General features: G+C 56.3%; 8 protein-coding genes across 8 annotated transcripts; 5 read left to right on the top strand and 3 right to left on the bottom strand.

Moving 5' to 3' along the window:
- Positions 1–1732: 1732 nt before the first annotated feature.
- On the top strand, positions 1733–2823 carry USB1 (nuclease; the record flags this gene model as incomplete). The annotated part of the gene is made up of 2 exons (XM_028638076.1): positions 1733–2018; positions 2072–2823. 2 exons carry the CDS (start codon positions 1733–1735, stop codon positions 2821–2823), a joined length of 1038 nt encoding a protein of 345 aa, XP_028490476.1.
- A 267-nt stretch (positions 2824–3090) lies between these two features.
- On the bottom strand, positions 3091–5018 carry ERO1 (endoplasmic oxidoreductin-1; the record flags this gene model as incomplete). The annotated part of the gene is made up of 2 exons (XM_028638075.1): positions 3091–3199; positions 3256–5018. The coding sequence occupies 2 exons, from the start codon at positions 5016–5018 to the stop codon at positions 3091–3093; spliced, it is 1872 nt and encodes a 623-aa protein (XP_028490475.1).
- Positions 5019–5376: 358 nt separating this feature from the next.
- On the top strand, positions 5377–6054 carry D7B24_003888 (uncharacterized protein; the record flags this gene model as incomplete). The annotated part of the gene is made up of 2 exons (XM_028638074.1): positions 5377–5472; positions 5818–6054. The coding sequence occupies 2 exons, from the start codon at positions 5377–5379 to the stop codon at positions 6052–6054; spliced, it is 333 nt and encodes a 110-aa protein (XP_028490474.1).
- Positions 6055–7051: 997 nt separating this feature from the next.
- On the bottom strand, positions 7052–7548 carry CKS1 (Cyclin-dependent kinases regulatory subunit (Cell division control protein cks1); the record flags this gene model as incomplete). Its single annotated transcript, XM_028638073.1, has 3 exons — positions 7052–7141; positions 7238–7382; positions 7445–7548. The coding sequence occupies 3 exons, from the start codon at positions 7546–7548 to the stop codon at positions 7052–7054; spliced, it is 339 nt and encodes a 112-aa protein (XP_028490473.1).
- Positions 7549–8627: 1079 nt separating this feature from the next.
- Positions 8628–11091, top strand: D7B24_003886 (uncharacterized protein; the record flags this gene model as incomplete). The annotated part of the gene is made up of 5 exons (XM_028638072.1): positions 8628–8720; positions 8926–9020; positions 9079–9762; positions 9823–10084; positions 10138–11091. 5 exons carry the CDS (start codon positions 8628–8630, stop codon positions 11089–11091), a joined length of 2088 nt encoding a protein of 695 aa, XP_028490472.1.
- A 475-nt stretch (positions 11092–11566) lies between these two features.
- D7B24_003885 (uncharacterized protein) lies at positions 11567–12001 on the top strand (the record flags this gene model as incomplete). Its single annotated transcript, XM_028638071.1, has 1 exon — positions 11567–12001. The coding sequence occupies one exon, from the start codon at positions 11567–11569 to the stop codon at positions 11999–12001; it is 435 nt and encodes a 144-aa protein (XP_028490471.1).
- Positions 12002–12509: 508 nt separating this feature from the next.
- Positions 12510–13091, bottom strand: D7B24_003884 (uncharacterized protein; the record flags this gene model as incomplete). Its single annotated transcript, XM_028638070.1, has 1 exon — positions 12510–13091. The coding sequence occupies one exon, from the start codon at positions 13089–13091 to the stop codon at positions 12510–12512; it is 582 nt and encodes a 193-aa protein (XP_028490470.1).
- A 1694-nt stretch (positions 13092–14785) lies between these two features.
- LYS1_2 (Saccharopine dehydrogenase) lies at positions 14786–16816 on the top strand (the record flags this gene model as incomplete). The annotated part of the gene is made up of 10 exons (XM_028638069.1): positions 14786–14873; positions 14936–14961; positions 15054–15126; positions 15195–15324; positions 15392–15587; positions 15638–15840; positions 15901–15933; positions 15997–16061; positions 16116–16373; positions 16434–16816. The coding sequence occupies 10 exons, from the start codon at positions 14786–14788 to the stop codon at positions 16814–16816; spliced, it is 1455 nt and encodes a 484-aa protein (XP_028490469.1).
- Positions 16817–16820: the final 4 nt, after the last annotated feature.

Below are 16820 nucleotides of genomic sequence, written 5' to 3'. Positions count from 1 at the left end.
CGTTTGGGCATGTCATGTGTGGCAGCGGCGGGTCAAGCGGATGAGGACTTGCGTTCTTGCCTCTGGGGATGGGTGGTCTCGGTCCTGCAGCAAGCTGCGAGGGGCGCAAAGCAGGGGGAGTAGTGGTCTTGGACTTTAGAGGGAAGGTGCAGTAGGCGTAGTGGGCTGCGGCTGCCATCAGACCCAGCACCGAGACCCTTCCGGGGAGTGCCTTCCCCTCGTCTGCCGCCCCACCGAGTCGCTGTCTGACTCTTTGACTCTGATGGTGGGCGGTGTCGACCGTCTTGGTCTTGCCAGTGAAAGGCATCAGACACCAGACGCCAGACATCAGACTTGGGACCTACGAGGCCTGCTTTCCATCTGGCTCACCAAGCTCGACCTCAGCCTTCCGTCTTGCCGTAGGCATTTAGACGAAAAACAAAAGCAAGATGGAGAACCCAATTGGACCACGACACCTCTTTCAACAGGGGAACACCATGTGCATCGCCCCAGGGAAAAAAAGGGACAACAAAATCATAGCATGAACTCGCATCACCGACTTAGATGCCCAGAACATCGGCGACGAGGACTCCGCCTCCTGTCGTCCTCCACCTCTGATGGTCCCCTCCACATCGTCCATCACACCGCAGCGCCCCCCCCCCCCCCCCCCGGCCTCCCACGGGCCTGGAAGCCTTTCCATTTCCCAAGCGTGCTCATGCTCATGCGCCTGCCTGCACCTCCACTATACCCAACTCTTCCCCGAGTTGCTTTGGTTCTTCAATGGACCATTCCATTACACCCGTCACCCTGACCCTTCAACATAGGCCACTGGCCACTGGCAAACCTGTGGCCAACATTCTCCAGCAAGCAGCCTTTCTCTCCAGGCTCCAATGCCAAGATATAAGCTTCACAATGCAGTTGCATCCAGGCGAGATACTCTGATGAGCGCAAGCCCACGTCTCACTCAAGCATTTGGTTCTTTCAGCCTCTGTTCCATCCGGGCCAACTCGCTCGGCGTGTCTCGCTTGACCTCGTTCGAACCGTCCCAGCCACTCGGCCTTCTTTCTGCGCAAAGCTATGGCCACCACGCCACAACCCATGCATCGCGAAGGATCATCGGCGAGCTTGTCCAACATCAATGTGGACGGGCCAACGCCAAGCGTTACAGTTCTGTGAATAGATAGAACACAAACAGCATCGCACTCGAGACTGAGTGGCCATCGTCAAGAAGCCTATTCTTGATTGCGCGCTGGCATTGCTGAGCTCTAGCCTATGACCTCGAACAGCTAGGTGCCTCCGCACATGGTAGGCGCCTCCATGTGCGCCCCATCGAGATCGATGAACGCGTTTTCGATTCCACCAACTTGCGGGCCTAGGTCACCCTCGATCGCACACTCATCGTGATTCTGTCGCCAATGGCCAACCACGCGCGCGCACTGCCATCTGAGCTACATCAATATTTGGTGTGCCTCTTGTCATCATTTCTTCCGGCAAGGTTTCCTCTTCAGCTGAAGCAGCATCCACGGTCCGTGACCAACGCCTTCTAGGGCTGTCAGACGGAACGAACCTCTGTCGAGAACCTGAGCAATGACCAGCAGCGTCTCTGTCTCTCCCCACTAGCCAACCGTTGCTGGACCTTCCGGCGAGTCGTTCCCTCAGCCCCGGAGTTCACTCCGTCTCGGTCGTATTCGCTCCATCGTGTCTCGTCGACCTCGTTGGCCCGGCGCAGGTCCGAACCGACTACCCCGAACTGATGGCACTCGTTGACTACTCCTCCGACTCGAGCGTCGTCACAGCCGATTCTGAGATCGCCCCTCCTCCGGCCAAGAAACAGAGATCCGGTGGCGGGCCCGATGGCAAAGTGGGCGAAGCATCCCATCCGACTGCCTCAGATCTGCCACCTCTTCCCGAATCGTTTCACGATCTCTATGCCTCCAGTGTGCGCCAGAGTGTCTCGGATGACCCCAGCCTGCACAACGGCCGAAAGCGATTGACACCGCATATCGCGGGCAATTGGCCCTCCCATGTTTATATTGAGTGTAAAGCCCTCCGTTTTCTTCCTGATCAGACCCTTAGTCCTAACTGCGTGCAGGGCATCCTACTACAGAGCAACATGCACTCTTGATTGAGTTTCTCGACGCTGCCCAGAAGCAGCTCGGCACCACTCACAGGCTGCATTCGTTCCTGACCTCGGATCTGAACGCGCCCTTGCCACTTCACATCTCGCTCTCGAAATCCCTGTCACTGACCACCGCCAACAAGGATGCCTTCCTAGACGCGCTCACCTCGTCCCTGCGTACCACGTCGGCCGCTGTCAAAGGACCCTTTGCGGTCTCTCCCAGCGGTCTCGCCTTCTACAAGTCTTCTGACTCTGACCGCGCCTTCCTTGTTCTTCGTGTGGCCGACCCCAAGGCCAAGCCTCCCATTCCCGGTACGAGCGCCAACCCCCAGCTGCGCGAGCTCCTCCGTCGATGCAACACCGTGGCCTCTTCCCGCGGGCTACCCACGCTGTACGCGTCCAGAGAGCAAGTCGAAGCCGCCAGTGCGGGGAAAGCTAACGCCGAGACGGACGCCCTTGTCGACCATGCCTTCCATGTTAGCATCGCCTGGACGTTCGCCCTACCCGATGAGGAGATGTGTATACGGACGTATCGCATCTTCCGCGCGCCCTCGTTCAAGAAGCTTCGGAACTGGGAGGTGCGCGTGTCGGGCGTCAAGGTGAAGATTGGCAACGTCGTGACGCATCTTCTTCTTGGCAATGGCAAGGTAGCCGGAGGTGGTCGTGGCAGCAGGGAGAGCAGTCGCAGCGCGAGGAGTCCGACGGGAGACGATTCTCCATGTTAAAATACTGAGGCGACAATCAAGCGGGGGCGTATAGAGGACACGAGCGTAGCGGTAGCGAGAACGAGAATTCTAGACACGCTAGGTCGGGCACATGGCATGGTGGAATGATGTGAAAAAAAATACTGAGGTGTCCAGTGGTTGATTCATGATATATACGCCACTCTTGAACACGCGACTTTCCGATCTACCCAGACCTGATTGAAATGCTTCCAATTCCAAAACGCCGGCGTCCTTTTCAGACCCAAATGCTTCCATGTCGCTCTATTCCTACAGCTCATCCAAGTTGGGCCGCTCAAATTTCCATGTCCGCGGCGAGACGGGCAGACCGAGAAAGAACTGACCGAAACGCTTCGTCTCGTTGCTGAGTATGTGCCAACTGGTTTGGTGTTAGTCAATTTCGTCACCTCCGACAAGCTGGAGACCATCACTTACAGTGTTCCGGGGAAAGAAGCCCACTGCACCAGGACCAGCTTGGTCACCCGCATGACGAGCCTGAGCTCGTCGTCCAAGCTCTGGCTTACGGTGGCATTCTTATCCGACTTCATACCGCACTGGCTGCCTTTTTTCTTGGCGGGTGCTTCATCCTCGTCTTCGTCGTCCTCCTCGTCATCTTCCTCATCCTCCTCCTCCTCCTCGTAATCGTCGTCCTCCAGACCGTCCTCATCTACATCAGATTCTTTGGCTTGTGCTCCAGCTCCCACTGGAGGCTCAACGTCCTCCTGGGAAAGAGACGAGACGCCCTCCAGCGCCTGCTGTTCCTCTACCATGCCCCTGAACTTGCCAATGGCGCGCAACGAGCTGCTGATCCGCGCGTACGTGTTGAACAGCGCCACGATCTCGGTCCGCTTCAGCTGGGGGAGATCTTCGCTGGCATTGTCGAATTCAAAGAGGACTTTGAGCGCCGTGCCGTAGCCCGCTGTCTGCAACTTGCCCCACAGACGACACTTGTCACAGCCGACGCAGTCCATGACGCGGCTGACGTTGCGGAAGCGGTTGCGGAAGTCCTCCTTGAGCGATGGACCCTCGCCGTTCTTAAACATGAGGCTCTCATCGAAAATCTGGGGGACTGAAGCGGCACCCTGCGTCACGGCCAGCACCTTGGCCCGCGTCGCATCATCTTCCGAAGGGTCGCCGGTACAAAATGTATATCGTTCTTGACCGGCTTCGCCCTGAATAAAAGGTCCCAGCTTGGCAACAGCGCGAGTCACGAGCGCGTAGTTGAAGTACAGGTTGCTAATGCGGTCGGGGTGCTCGTGAAGTCGTGTCTTGTAGCAGGCGAGATTGGGCTGCCACTGGCCGGTGGTCTGGTTGAGGAAGTCCCAGCACAGGTGAGTGCTGATGCTTGCGTGCATACCCGAGATGACGCGGTAGAAGACACGCTTCTCGAGACACTCGTCTTGGGCTTCGAAGCCCGTCTGAGCCACAAATGGGGCGTTGGGATGCGTCTCGCGGATCTGCTCCAGAGCTTGCTGGCGTCCAGCGGCCTCCAGTATCTGTTTTAGGTCCTCGGCTGCGGGGCCAACCTTGTTAAGCACAGAGCTCTGTTGCGATACGCCAAGGGCGGCAGAGTTGGGGAACGAGGATCTCGAGAAACAGTTCTCCCGATAAATGGCATCCCAGACCTGGGCAGCACCGACGCCTGCGTAACCAGTGAAGCGTTCAGGGTTTCGAAGGAGACTGACGTAGTCGCCCTTCGAAGAGGCGCTTTCGTCTTCGGGAATGCAGTAGTCACGCTCATCGCATTCATCGTCGTACTCGAACACGCAGCTCTCTCCCACATTGGTGCCGAGGCCGTGTTGAAGGGGACGGTCGGTATTCTTCTTCGCCTTGGGGCCGGGATGTTTCGCCACTGGTCCCTCCAACTTGCCAAGTTCTGCTGAGCGCCAGACCTCTGGTATGTCCGCCTCGTCGTCCAGCGTCTCTACGGCGCAGGCAATGTTGCCGCACATACCATTTTCATCGTTCCAGAAGGGACACCTTTTGTTGAAGAGGTTGAGACGGTAGTGTGAGAAGAAGTCGGTCGTGGTGGTAAGGTCGTCGAGTAGAGGTTTGACAGCAAAGTTCAGCTTGTCGAGGGTAGAGTAGGAGGCGCAGGCGTCCGAGACGATGGCTTTGGGAGTTATCTGGTAGCAGGCGTGATTAGAAACGAAGACAAGATCTGGCACGCGCAGTGGCAGTACGGCGGGAGCAGCCATGGGGGTGGCAAGGAGCGTTGCGTACCGCGCAATCATCCTTCGAAACGTCGCATTGTGCAGGCGCTGCCAGGAGGGAGAAGACGGATAGATAGAAGAGCCTGCTGGCGGTTTTCATGGTGGGTTTATTGATACCCTTTGAGGGAGCAGTCGGCCGGCAAAAGAGAGTGCAATCAACAGACTGCTCGTTTGGGGTCTCAATGAGAGAAAGCTTGCCGCGGTGGAGGGGTGCAGCGGCAGAGGCTGTCAGTGGGTTGTGTCGGATCGTGGCTGTTACGTCAAAGGGTAATGACGGCGAGGCGGATCTGGGGTTGGTGGAAAGGCTATGAAGTTAAGGTTCGTTGAGCAGAACAGTCGAGAAATGAGCAGGAGGTCGAGGACCAAGGACAAAGAAGGGCCGCAAGGGATAAATTATGTACAACTCAAGAAGAGGTCAATAGAAGAAGAGGACAGCAGCGTATGTGCAGGTGGCCCGAGACCGCGATTCGATTGTGGATGTCAATGGAATAAGTGGAGGGAGGGGTCTGGAATCCCGGACGAGTTGGAATGCGTGTGATGTGCGATGTGGCCTCAAATCACGGTTCGGTGGTTCGATGCGTCGCGATGAACAGGAAGCCAATGCACCATCAAAGTCCTTTTCTTTTTCTTTCTGTTTGTGCCTCGCAGGAACTCTAACAGAGGGGGATCAGATTGGACGGAAGGATTGATCATTCAAATGGGCATGACGTTGGTCGCCCCTGCCTAGATACTTTAGGAGCGGGATAGGCGGCGATTCGGGCAAGTGCAATGTGTCCTCCAACAGAGTGGAAGGTCCGAAACCCTCCACGGGGACGGGGCGCCGGCAGCAGTTCGAGGCAAGTGCCACCGAAATAGGGAGCCACAGTCAGCAATAGAACATCAGGAGATACAGGGCGCATCGGCCGCTAAAATCTGGCGGTCGGCGCCGCCATCGTCCCATCGCGTGCTTGTCAGTCGAGCCACTCGCGCTGACTGGTCCGTATCCGTTTTGGGGGCGCGGGACGCATCTTCCACCAGGTAGGTATCTCGCCTGGCTTCTTGTCGTGGTCTAATAAAGCGTGCAGCCCAACAAGACAAGCCTTGGCTTGGCTCGGAGGGTTCACAGATCCGGTTGTCCCTGCATCGGTCAAAACAGGACACTTTGCACCGAACACTCTAGTTGAGTGCTGCGGCTTGTGCTTTGTCTTTGCTGGACCATATTTATGTCGGTACATCGCACTGGTCGGAAGCGTGTCTCCTGGGACCTGGAATGTCTTGGTAGCGCTGTTCAGTAATCCGGTTCCCAGGAGCTGCATCTGTCATACGCGCAATTGCAACATCTACCCATCTCAGAACCAGCCATGGGCCTTTCGGCTCCATTGCGGAGGGCACGTGTCCAAAAGTCTTATGCCTCACCGTCAATTCACTTGTGCCACACGTAACTATCATGGCGGTATATAGACTACCCGAACGCCTTCATATCTACAAACCCTTTGCCTGCCATGTATGCGTCAGTCATTTAGGTGAGACAGGATCTTGGCGTCGCCTCGAGTAGAGCCTTCTCCTACAGCATAGCCGCTCCAGAGTACTTCTGCCCGGGTCAAGCAAGGATTACCAGACCGCAATCTCAGAAATTTGTACGACTCCGCCCCCCCCAAAAAAAGATGCAATGCAGTTCTTCTCTCGTCAGAGCGAATTTGCCACCGCCGCCGCCGCCTTTGCTTCGAATCCGAGTGAGTCAGTCGGACGGCGGGTGGACATTGTCCACCCCCCACGCCTTTTTCTCGCCGATTCTAAAAAAGCAAGCCGTGGCGAGCAAACAAGCAATCGTTGGGGTCGCATTTCGTCAAGGAGGGGGGTTCGTCTCATTCCGTTCCGTTCCGCTCCGGTCCCATGTATAATCATCACAGCGTGGCCCATAAGGTTCGAGTAGTTGGAGTTTGGTTGGCGTGGGGTTTCTCTCCAGGGTTTTTTTTCTAAATCATTCTGTCGGTGAAGGGTTTGGGTTGGGGATGAGCAGGGACCTAGACAGGCTCGAATCACTGCGGGGGTTGGTAGTTGAGAGGGCGCTTGAACAGCAGAATATGCGGCTCCGGCTCGTGGACCTCATAATGCTCCCAGCCCAGACTCTAAAGCGTCCGTCAGCGATGCGTCCTCCCGTTGCGGCCCAGGGAGGGGGGAAGCCTCGGCCCCCATCCCGGAAGGGGGACCACCAGTGTACGAACCTGCGTGATGCCAAGCGCGCGCCACTCCTCCTCCCAAAGAAGCTTTAGCGTGCCATTTTGAGAGTCGTGATATGCCTTGGGAATGGCCTTAAGCATGGCTTTGGGCAGCTGGACGTGGCGGTACTCATACTCGCTGTCAGAGTATCTTCGAAGATGTCGTGTCAGTAGTGAGCGGCGGCGGCGGCAGCCATAGAGGAACCAACGTACCGTGCCGAGTAGTGGATGGAATCAATGTATTCTTCCAAGACGGCCCGCTCGTCGTCCGAGAGAGTCCTCGGGTGGGTGTTGCGGCGGCTCATGTCGATATCCATGACGACGGGATGCGGGGTGTGGCAGGTTGGTATGAGTGTTGCGAAATGGCGAGGGCGGGGCAACTCAGGCGCAGCGAAATACGATGGCAGCACAGGCGTGCGGTATCAAGAGGTGGTCTCCCAGCGTTGGAGTGTGTATCTGAGTTTGTTTTGGGCAGAATAGGAGGCCAGTCGAGTCGCAAGTCGCGAGGTCAGGCGACGGAGTCGGTAAACAGACTGCTTCTGCGGGCGGGGTAGGGTGGGCAGGTGCAAATGTCGGTTGAAACGCGTGAGCAGTGCCGAAACTAAGGCGACGCTGGGCGGCAGAGGGCGTGAGGAAGCAGCAAAACGATGCAGAGCTAAGCCAAAGCAGGGCGGAGGGGTCGCGAGAGGAATGCGAATGTGCAAACGGGTGTTGTGGTGTTTCCAGTTCAGAGCGCCCGGTCTTCAGAGAAAGTGTAAACAAAACTCCAATGGGGAGCCAGAGCCAAAAAGATCGTCGCCGTCTTTCGACCTCCACTGCTGTGCTCGGTCCAGCGAGCACCGTACAGGGGTCTGGGGGCCCGGTGTGGAGGGGAGAGCACATGGCTTGTACCAATAGATAGGCAGAGCCGGAGGGAAACATTCTGGCGGCATCTTCCGAACCCAGGCCGACGCCGGTGGCCAGCTCCCCTCGATTATGCCGGGCGGTGAGACTGGCCTTTCACAGTCACGTGTGCGCATGCATTCTCACACGCAAACCAGCCTCCAGCCTCCAAGAAACGGCAGCAGGGAGACCCACCCGCTCCTGCTCTCATCCTGTCCCTGCCTGCACCTACCTACCAGATCGATCCAATGCGCTAGCGCTCCGAGCTCGACTGACTGTCGCGCTACTACCTCTGACCTCTGTCTTTCCTGCCCCAAGGGCCAGCTCCTGCCCGTCACTCTCAGCGCACGCATCCCCAGCCAAACGCGTCGGCGGCAGCTACCTCAAAGCACTTCAACTCCCACGAAGCCCACTATAGCCGCAAAGCACCACGCAGGGGACTAAGCCTGCTGCATGCGCGTGAATTCGCCGATAGTCTGCGCCGACTCCCGCCAGCACTGCGCATAGCATCGCCATGGACAACAAGCGCAAGGCCGGCTCTGCGAATGCGGTCTCCGCTGCAGCTGAGCAGGACGAGCGCAACAAGAAGAAACAACGGCTTGCAGAGGTGAGTGCCGCCATATCTTGGATGGGCACAATGCGCACCTTTGCACAATGACGCGCTTGGCTTTCAAGCGTGCATCACCTATCATCTCCTCTCGCCATTGTGTCTTTCCATTTTCCCCATGCCTCCATTGACGACGAGAGCTACTGCAGCCTTGTTGATGATGATAGCGGGAAATGCACGTTCATTTGCTGATCATGTGCTACAGAAATACAACTTTAAGGAGCAGCCAGAAACACGCGAGTCAACTTCTGAACATGGTCTCTTCTTCCTGGAGTTGGTCCGTCGAACCTCTGACAAGAAGTATGTACATCATTTATATGATTATGCTGAGAATGGAGATGAACTAACTCCCTCGTAGTGGACGTCGTGTCGCAGGATACTTCGAAACACTTCCGCCCCGTGCCGAGAATCGCGATTACTACAAGAAGACGAAGATGCCCATCTCGCTCGAGATGGTTGAGCAAAAGTTGAACAACCATGAGTTTGCGACCCTTACGGAGGTGGAGAGCTACTTCAAGCGCATGGTCAGCAACGCCAAGGAGTACTATTCCCGCAACTCAAGCACTTTCGAGGATGCCGAACGTGTGCGAAAGGCTCTTAGCAACCACATGACGAAGGTCAACCCCGCCTATCACCGTGGCGACGGGTACACAGCATTTCCCACGCCTATTCCCTCCGAGCTTCAGAACGCCGAGGAGGAGGCCCCCGAGACCCCTGCAGAGTCGGATGACGAGGAGGGGGAGGAGGAGGAGGAGGAGGAAGAAGATGATGCTGCCGCAGATGATGACGAGGATGACGATGACAGAGATGCCGATGTCGAAGACGACGGAAAACCTCAGCGGTCGGGTCGACCCTCGATCATCTTGCGTCGTGGTTCAGCTCGCAAGTCAGCTGCCAGCAGCACCCCCAACGCTACTGCTACGCCTCGATCTGCCAATCGCAAAGGCGACGACGTTTACGCTGATATTCCTTACAAAGAGTGCTCCTTCCAGGAAGCACAGGAGAAGATTGTTGAAGAGTTGATTCGCAAGACAGAAGACGAGTAAGTCCCGAATACCCACACATCGATAATATTTCAACACTACTGATCATGATACGGCAGCTCCGATGAACCCCAGTTCGAAATATTCCTCAACTTGCCCTCGCGGTCGCTCAAGGACTATTATGCACATGTTTCCAACCCACTCTCCATCAAGAAGCTCCAGAAACGCGTCAAGGGCGTTCAAGGCCGCGGCAATTGTACCCATGTCAGCGAGTTCAAGAGTTGGGCCGCTTTTGAGGAAACCGCAAGCTTGATCTGGACAAACGCCCAGTTCTACAACGAAGAGGACAGTGAATACTATGCCGTTGCCGGCGAGTTCAAGGTACGTTCATGGCCCGTGATTGGGTCTCGCGTCTGAGGCTAAAACTCGCTCAGAATTTCTTCCTTGACCAGCTCAAGCAGGCCAAGAAGGTCGTTGAGGAGCCACCTCAGCCAAAGATCAAACTCAAGGTCACCAACGACCAGCCCATTTCTACGTCTAAGAAGATCACAATTCAGCTCCCTCCTCGAGGCGGTTCCACATCCTCTCCTGCACCTCCTACGCCGGCTCGGGGCACTACGACGCACGCTGTACAGAAGCCGGCGGCATCCAACGGGGCCACTTCCCAGTCTGCACAGGCCACTGCAGTTAGTGGCACAAGCTCTATCGACAAAGCTCGTAGTGCGTCGGTAGCATCCCCTGGCCCTGCCCTCAACGGTATCAAGAGGGAGAGCACATTCCGTCCATCTCCTGTCATGGCTCCCGCTCAGCTCAATGGCACAGCGCCACCTTCAAACGCTGCGCCTGCCCTCAGCAACGCCCAGTTTCAACCCATCCCGGCCTCGCAGCAGCCCAACGGCCTCCACGTGCCCAAACCTAAGTCACCATTCGAGCAGACCACACGCCGCGCTGGCAAGGGTGCGTCTGATGCTCTCATCCAGAACCTGAGAATTCAGACACACCCTGTGCTGAACATGCATCAGCATCAGGTGGTGTACGACATTATGCCTCTTGAAAGCGAGAGTCAGCAGTCCGTTGCGATGCACCTGCCGGCAAATCACCTTCGCGTGCAGATTATCTTAACGCTGCCTCCCTTCCTACAAGCTCAACAGCGACAGTACAAGATTTGGGCTATTGCCAACCGGCACGTTCTCAGCCAGCAGGCGCCTGTAGCCGGCCAGGTCCTCCCACCCTTCTCGAGTGTATTCGAGGCGCAGCTGAACGCCGGATCGGTCAACGTCATTGAGGTCCATGTCATCGCTGCACTTGTCAAGGCGGAGCGCACACTTGACGGTCCCGAAGCGGAACTCGAGCAGTTTACCGTGCTTGCCAATGTCATGCGGAACTAGATCCACCCTTACATTCCTACACATAACGCTGAGCAATCGCTAATTGCAGAATCTTTCTTGGACCGTCACACAAAGCATCACCGGGAGGGTATTAAAAGCGAGTATGAAATCTCTCTATGGCAGGATAGACACACTCCGCATATATCCGAAAACCACGTTCTTGCGGATAGCCACAGGCGTCATCTCAACCGCCGCCGCGATGACGAGGTCATCAGCTGCAAAGCCGAGTCGCTGGACACATATGATGGAAATACACATGTCGTCAGGGTTTTGTCTGACATTGACCACAAAGACGACATAATTACCCGCGACGAGAAACCCGCTCGGATCAGAACCCCTGCTTCCACCACTCTGAGTAGAGAAACTGTGAGGACTCCGCCTCGGGCACGTGTTGGGGCTGAAAACACACTCAGCTGCAATCCCGTTGATCCAACCATGTCGCCATTGTACAAAACCACCAGGGCAACGGTACTGGATGAAGTCAAGAGAAAGAATGCTGGCAATGTTTCCTACGAGCTGCTACCGCCTTTTCGGCCTCTCGAGTCGACTGCATTTATTCAACGTGCCACGGCCGACATCCATCAAAGTCTCCGCGACGCCCGCCGTTCTCAAGATTCTGCCCCTAATTCCAGCCAAGACGGAGCTGAGTTGCCTCGGCTACGCCCTCGACCTGTGGTTTCTCAGCAATACACTTTGCAATCTCGGTATTCTCTGCGTAGTAGGGCTGTATCCGGTGCCCACTCTCCGCGACAGCAGCCTTCCCAACAAGTCGAGCCTAGCGAACAACGAGACGCCTTTGATCAACAAACGCACAATACTGTCAGAACGCAGCAAGGTCAGCGAACTGTCCCAGTACGGGCTCCCCGGAATTTCCAAGCAATTTCAGGCTATCACTCGGAAGAATTCTTGAACACGCCTGCCCAGCGTGATCAGCCGTTCCAACACAATGATCAAGAGCAGCGGGATGGTCGAGAACCGAAATGAGTCAACGGTTCGGGGGCATTACAAATCCTGTGACGCATTGAGGGATCTAGCTGGGAACTGTTTGGACTGAGAAATGATTCGCAGGTGGTTTTGATTCGATTTTGTTAGAGTATTTGGAGTTTGGTGACGAGAAAAATGGCCATCGGGGCCAGGGCACGTGTGGGACCAGACATGTGAATGACCCGTGAGGCGAGCCATGGGCGTTAAGGGGGCAACATTCTGAATTGTACAGAGTATTCATCGCATCGAAATCCATAACGGGCAAGGATGTGCTCTTGAAGAGGATGTGTTTTTTGTTTGCTAATTTCGTGTCCAAGAGTACCAAGCCAAAACGTATGTCATTCTGTCTCACAACAACAAGCTCCTCAACCATTTGAACCTCTCGAGCAAGCAGGCTCAAGCTCGCAATAGCCTTCACCATCACTATCCATCCATCATGCTTCCGAAGCGAGACATTCGGCTTCAACGATCTGGCGGCGGCGGTGTCGGCCTGGGGGGCTGGACGCGACGGGTTCTTCGGCATCCGAGGCGATGAGACCATCTAGACCCGTCATGGCCGGCTGTGTGAGCGCAACATGCAGTGCCGCAGGTTGCGACCGTGCGGCGGCGGCCGCCGGCTGAGGAGAAGGCTGATGTGGGTTGTAAACCGGCGCGGGCGAGGCGGGCGCCGGCGCCGGCGGATGGTAGACGGGCGCGTGATAAACAGGAGCTACGTGGAGGGGGGGCGAGCCGCCGCCTCCGCCGCATGGGTTGGTGGTCACCAGGGGCATGGTGATGGGGCTCGCAATGTTGATGGCCGGGCCGGCGCCTTGCATCTGCGGGGGTGGTGCGCCTGGGGATGCGTGCGGTGGGTGCTGAGGGACACCGGAGTGGGTCCCTCCGTGAACGGCATTCTTTTGGGGAATGTCTTCCTCCTTGGGACCGGTAGAGCCCAGGGGGGGGTGGCTGGACTTCTTGGACGCCTCGGAAAGGGTGCCGAGGGCGACAAGGAGGAGGAACGGGCGGAGGACGATCATGATGCTGATGATTCGGAGGGGTTTAGAGCTGAGTGACAAGAAAGAACTACCGGGACACGACAGAAAACGGACGGAGCATGTGTTGGATTGTCTTTTTTATACTTGGATTGTGCTGCAGGCCTAGCAAGTGGACAAGGAAAGCCATTGTTTAAAGTCAGGATGAGCCCAAGGTCTATTACCGTCAAGCCAGACGTCCAGTTGCGCCCCGGCAAGATTATTGTCCTCGTGCAGTAGGCCTCGACTGTCTGAGGGGTTCATCAAAAACCGAGGAGTATTGTAGGAGACGTGGGAGGTCGACAAATGATGAGGCTGGGAGGCTTAAGGGGGCTTGTCGGGTAAAGGATGTTGTTAACGGCTACCTGTCTTGCATCGTCAAGTGTCCTCCTGGCTGCTTCTACCGTTTTTTAGGCCTTGTTGGTGAAGTTTAAGGTACGCCGAGGCCACAGGAGCGCAGGCCTTGGAGACTTTGGCACGGCTGCTCGTAACAATGGTGAGGTTTTTCTTTTTCTGTCTGCGTCTCGGTAGGGTGCAAGTTATGTTTGGTGAAACGCTATCTTGAGAAATTGCAAGCGTAATCTGTGAAAGATGTGTTGATGAATATTCATTTATTATAGGAATGGCAATTCATGAGCTTGACCCTGCAGTCATCAGGTCTAGTCGGGATTGAAAAAAAAAAACTTACGACCCTTCAAACAATAAGCAGAAGCTATTGATTACTGCAAGAAGCATCTTAATGTTCCTCTCAGTAAAACATCCCCGAGGCCATCACCATCCATGAACAAGTTCACCAGCCATCCTCTGCCACAAGTCTGTCCAACCAGCCACAAGCACTGACAACGTTCGTTAGTCATCGACAGGCGGGCGGTCCGATGGTCGGGGTGAAACCCCAAAGTACGTACCGGTTCCTCCAACTAAAACTCCGCCTCGGATGGACTGCATGCGTCACTGGGCAGAACAGAGTGGAAAGGGAAAAAAAAAAAAAACTGGCGGTGACTCCAGGAAGCACGGTCCACCACAGAAAAAAAGTCCAGGGGCCCTGTGCCTGTGGCTCGCCGGGAATCAGGACACTGGTGCAAGACGATTGGCTCCTTCTCGCAGAATGGCGTCAAGCAAGGCGACGCGTGGGGTTTGGCGGGGCCCTGGAGGGGGGCATACAGACCCTTGTCACCCAGTCCTAGCGCCTGCAAATGGCAAATGCCAATGGCAATGGCCCCGGCTGGCCGTCGGAGCAGAGCGAAGCACGCAGAGAACCAGCACGCGCAGCCGGCAAGCCCAGACAATGCAGAGTGCAGAGACACGGAGGGGCAACAGGAAGCAGAATTGAGGCAAAGAGGCAAGAGGGCGGAGAAAAAAAAACCACAGTAGCTGAGCTGAGGCACATGTAGGAAGACTGCTGGCCTCCACCTACCCTCGTAGTACATGTACCTACTGGACCTACCTACATGTAGGTATCCTTCCTCATAGTCGTACCTACCTGCGCCTCTGTTCAATCACCGATCCCCAGATTTCCCTTTCCCTGTTGTGACTCAACTTTGGAAATCCCCTCGACCATAAAAGCACAAACCGACGGCCCAATCCCCCCTCCCGTTCCATCATTCCTGACTTCAATTCTACCCATCACCGTCACCTATCGAGACTCGACACCACCTACCTGCCACAGTCACGCCCCCTCCCACCCTACACAAACCGCAGCCATGTGCCCTACGCCCGACACGCCGGCCGTCAATGGCCACACCAACGGCACCAACGGCACCTCCAACGGTGCCAGTGGCAAGACTGGAGGTTCGTCATTTTCCGAGCTCTCTCGCGCATCACGGACTTGTCTTGCTGACCTCCACTGCCAGACCATCCCGGTTACACCGGTGTCCAGGTAGGCGCAACCCTCCGACCTGCGCTCGTGGCTTGCTTCAATGCCCTCGTGACCCCCCCGCGACGCTCGCAACAGCTGCTAATCCGCACAAGACCCGCACCCAGAAGGACAGCCCTTACAAGCCAGTCGGCGACTTCCTGAGCAATGTCTCAAGATTCAAGATCAGTATGTTGTCTCAAGGCCAACCCCAGCCTCGACCCTGGTAGCGCCCATGTCTGACTTTCCTCCCACAGTCGAGTCCACTCTCCGTGAGGGCGAGCAGTTCGCCAACGCCTTCTTCGACACCGAGACTAAGATCAAGATTGCCAAGGCTCTCGATGACTTCGGCGTCGACTATATCGAACTGACGAGCCCTGCCGCTTCGTGAGTTCCTTTATTTTCATAGACATAAGACCAGTGGAGGTTGGCTGGCTAACATGCTGGAAAACAGCGAACAATCCCGTAGGGATTGCGAGGCTATCTGCAAGCTCGGCCTCAAGGCCAAGATCCTGACTCACGTGCGCTGCCACATGGATGACGCCCGCCTGGCCGTCGAGACTGGTGTCGACGGTGTCGACGTCGTCATCGGCACTTCCTCCTACCTGCGCGAGCACTCCCACGGCAAGGACATGACCTACATCATCAACGTACGTCATCCCGTAGCCCTGTGTCCATAACCCGAGCTAACCAGCTGCAGACTGCCGTTGAGGTCATTCAGTTCGTCAAGTCGAAGGGTCTCGAGATTCGTTTCTCTAGTGAGGATTCGTTTCGCAGTGACCTTGTCGACCTCCTCTCCGTCTACAGCGCCGTAGACAAGGTCGGTGTGCACCGTGTTGGTATCGCCGACACCGTTGGATGCGCCAGCCCGCGCCAGGTTTACGATCTCGTCAGGACCCTGAGGTGAGTCACGCCACCCGGTTGCCCTGAAGCGCGGCTTGTTTGCTGACAATCGTTCTACAGAGGTGTCGTCAGCTGCGACATTGAGACGCATTTGTACGTAATTGTTCCAGACCCATTTAAAGAGGCATCTGGGAGCACGAAACTAACACACGATAGCCACAACGACACCGGTTGCGCCATTGCGAACGCCTACTGCGCCCTCGAGGCCGGCGCCACGCACAGTGAGTCCTTCAGTCTTCTGAACTAGCCGAACCTGATCTCTAACTCCTACTTAGTCGATACCTCCGTCATCGGTATCGGTGAGCGCAACGGCATCACCCCTCTAGGTGGCCTCATGGCAAGGATGATCGTCGCCGACCACGAGTACGTCACCAGCAAGTACAAGCTGCACAAGCTCAAGGCCCTGGAGGACCTTGTTGCCGAGAGCGTCGAGATCAACATCCCCTTCAACAACTACATCACCGGCTTCTGCGCCTTCACCCACAAGGCTGGCATCCACGCCAAGGCTATCCTCAACAACCCCTCCACCTATGGTAAGCTCTAATAAAAAGAATACCAAATTCACGGTGCGATCTTTTCTGACCTTATCCCAGAAATCATCAACCCCGCCGATTTCGGCATGAGCCGCTACGTCCACTTCGCCTCTAGGCTCACCGGCTGGAACGCCATCAAGAGCCGTGTCGAGCAGCTCGGCCTCACCATGACCGACGCCCAGGTCAAGGTTGTCACTCAGAAGATCAAGGCGCTGGCTGATGTGCGTCCCATTGCTGTCGACGACGCTGACTCGATCATCCGAACCTTCCACCTCAACCTGACGACGGACGCCGAGAAGCCCCTGCTCCCCAACATGACCGAGGAGGAACGCATCAAGTTTGAGCAGGCGGAGAAGGAGCTCGCTGCCCTGCCCGAGAAGAGGGCGCTTGACGAGTCGGCTGCTGCCGAGGCCGACGTGGCCGCCAAGAAGGTCAAGGTGTAAGCCG

This window comes from Verticillium nonalfalfae (genome assembly GCF_003724135.2).
Source record: "Verticillium nonalfalfae strain VnAa140/NRRL 66861 chromosome Unknown scaffold_216, whole genome shotgun sequence".
Classification (NCBI taxonomy): Eukaryota; Fungi; Ascomycota; class Sordariomycetes; order Glomerellales; family Plectosphaerellaceae; genus Verticillium; species Verticillium nonalfalfae.
The sequence above is the reverse complement of the archived record's forward strand: the minus strand, read 5'-3'. Positions and strand labels throughout refer to the sequence as shown.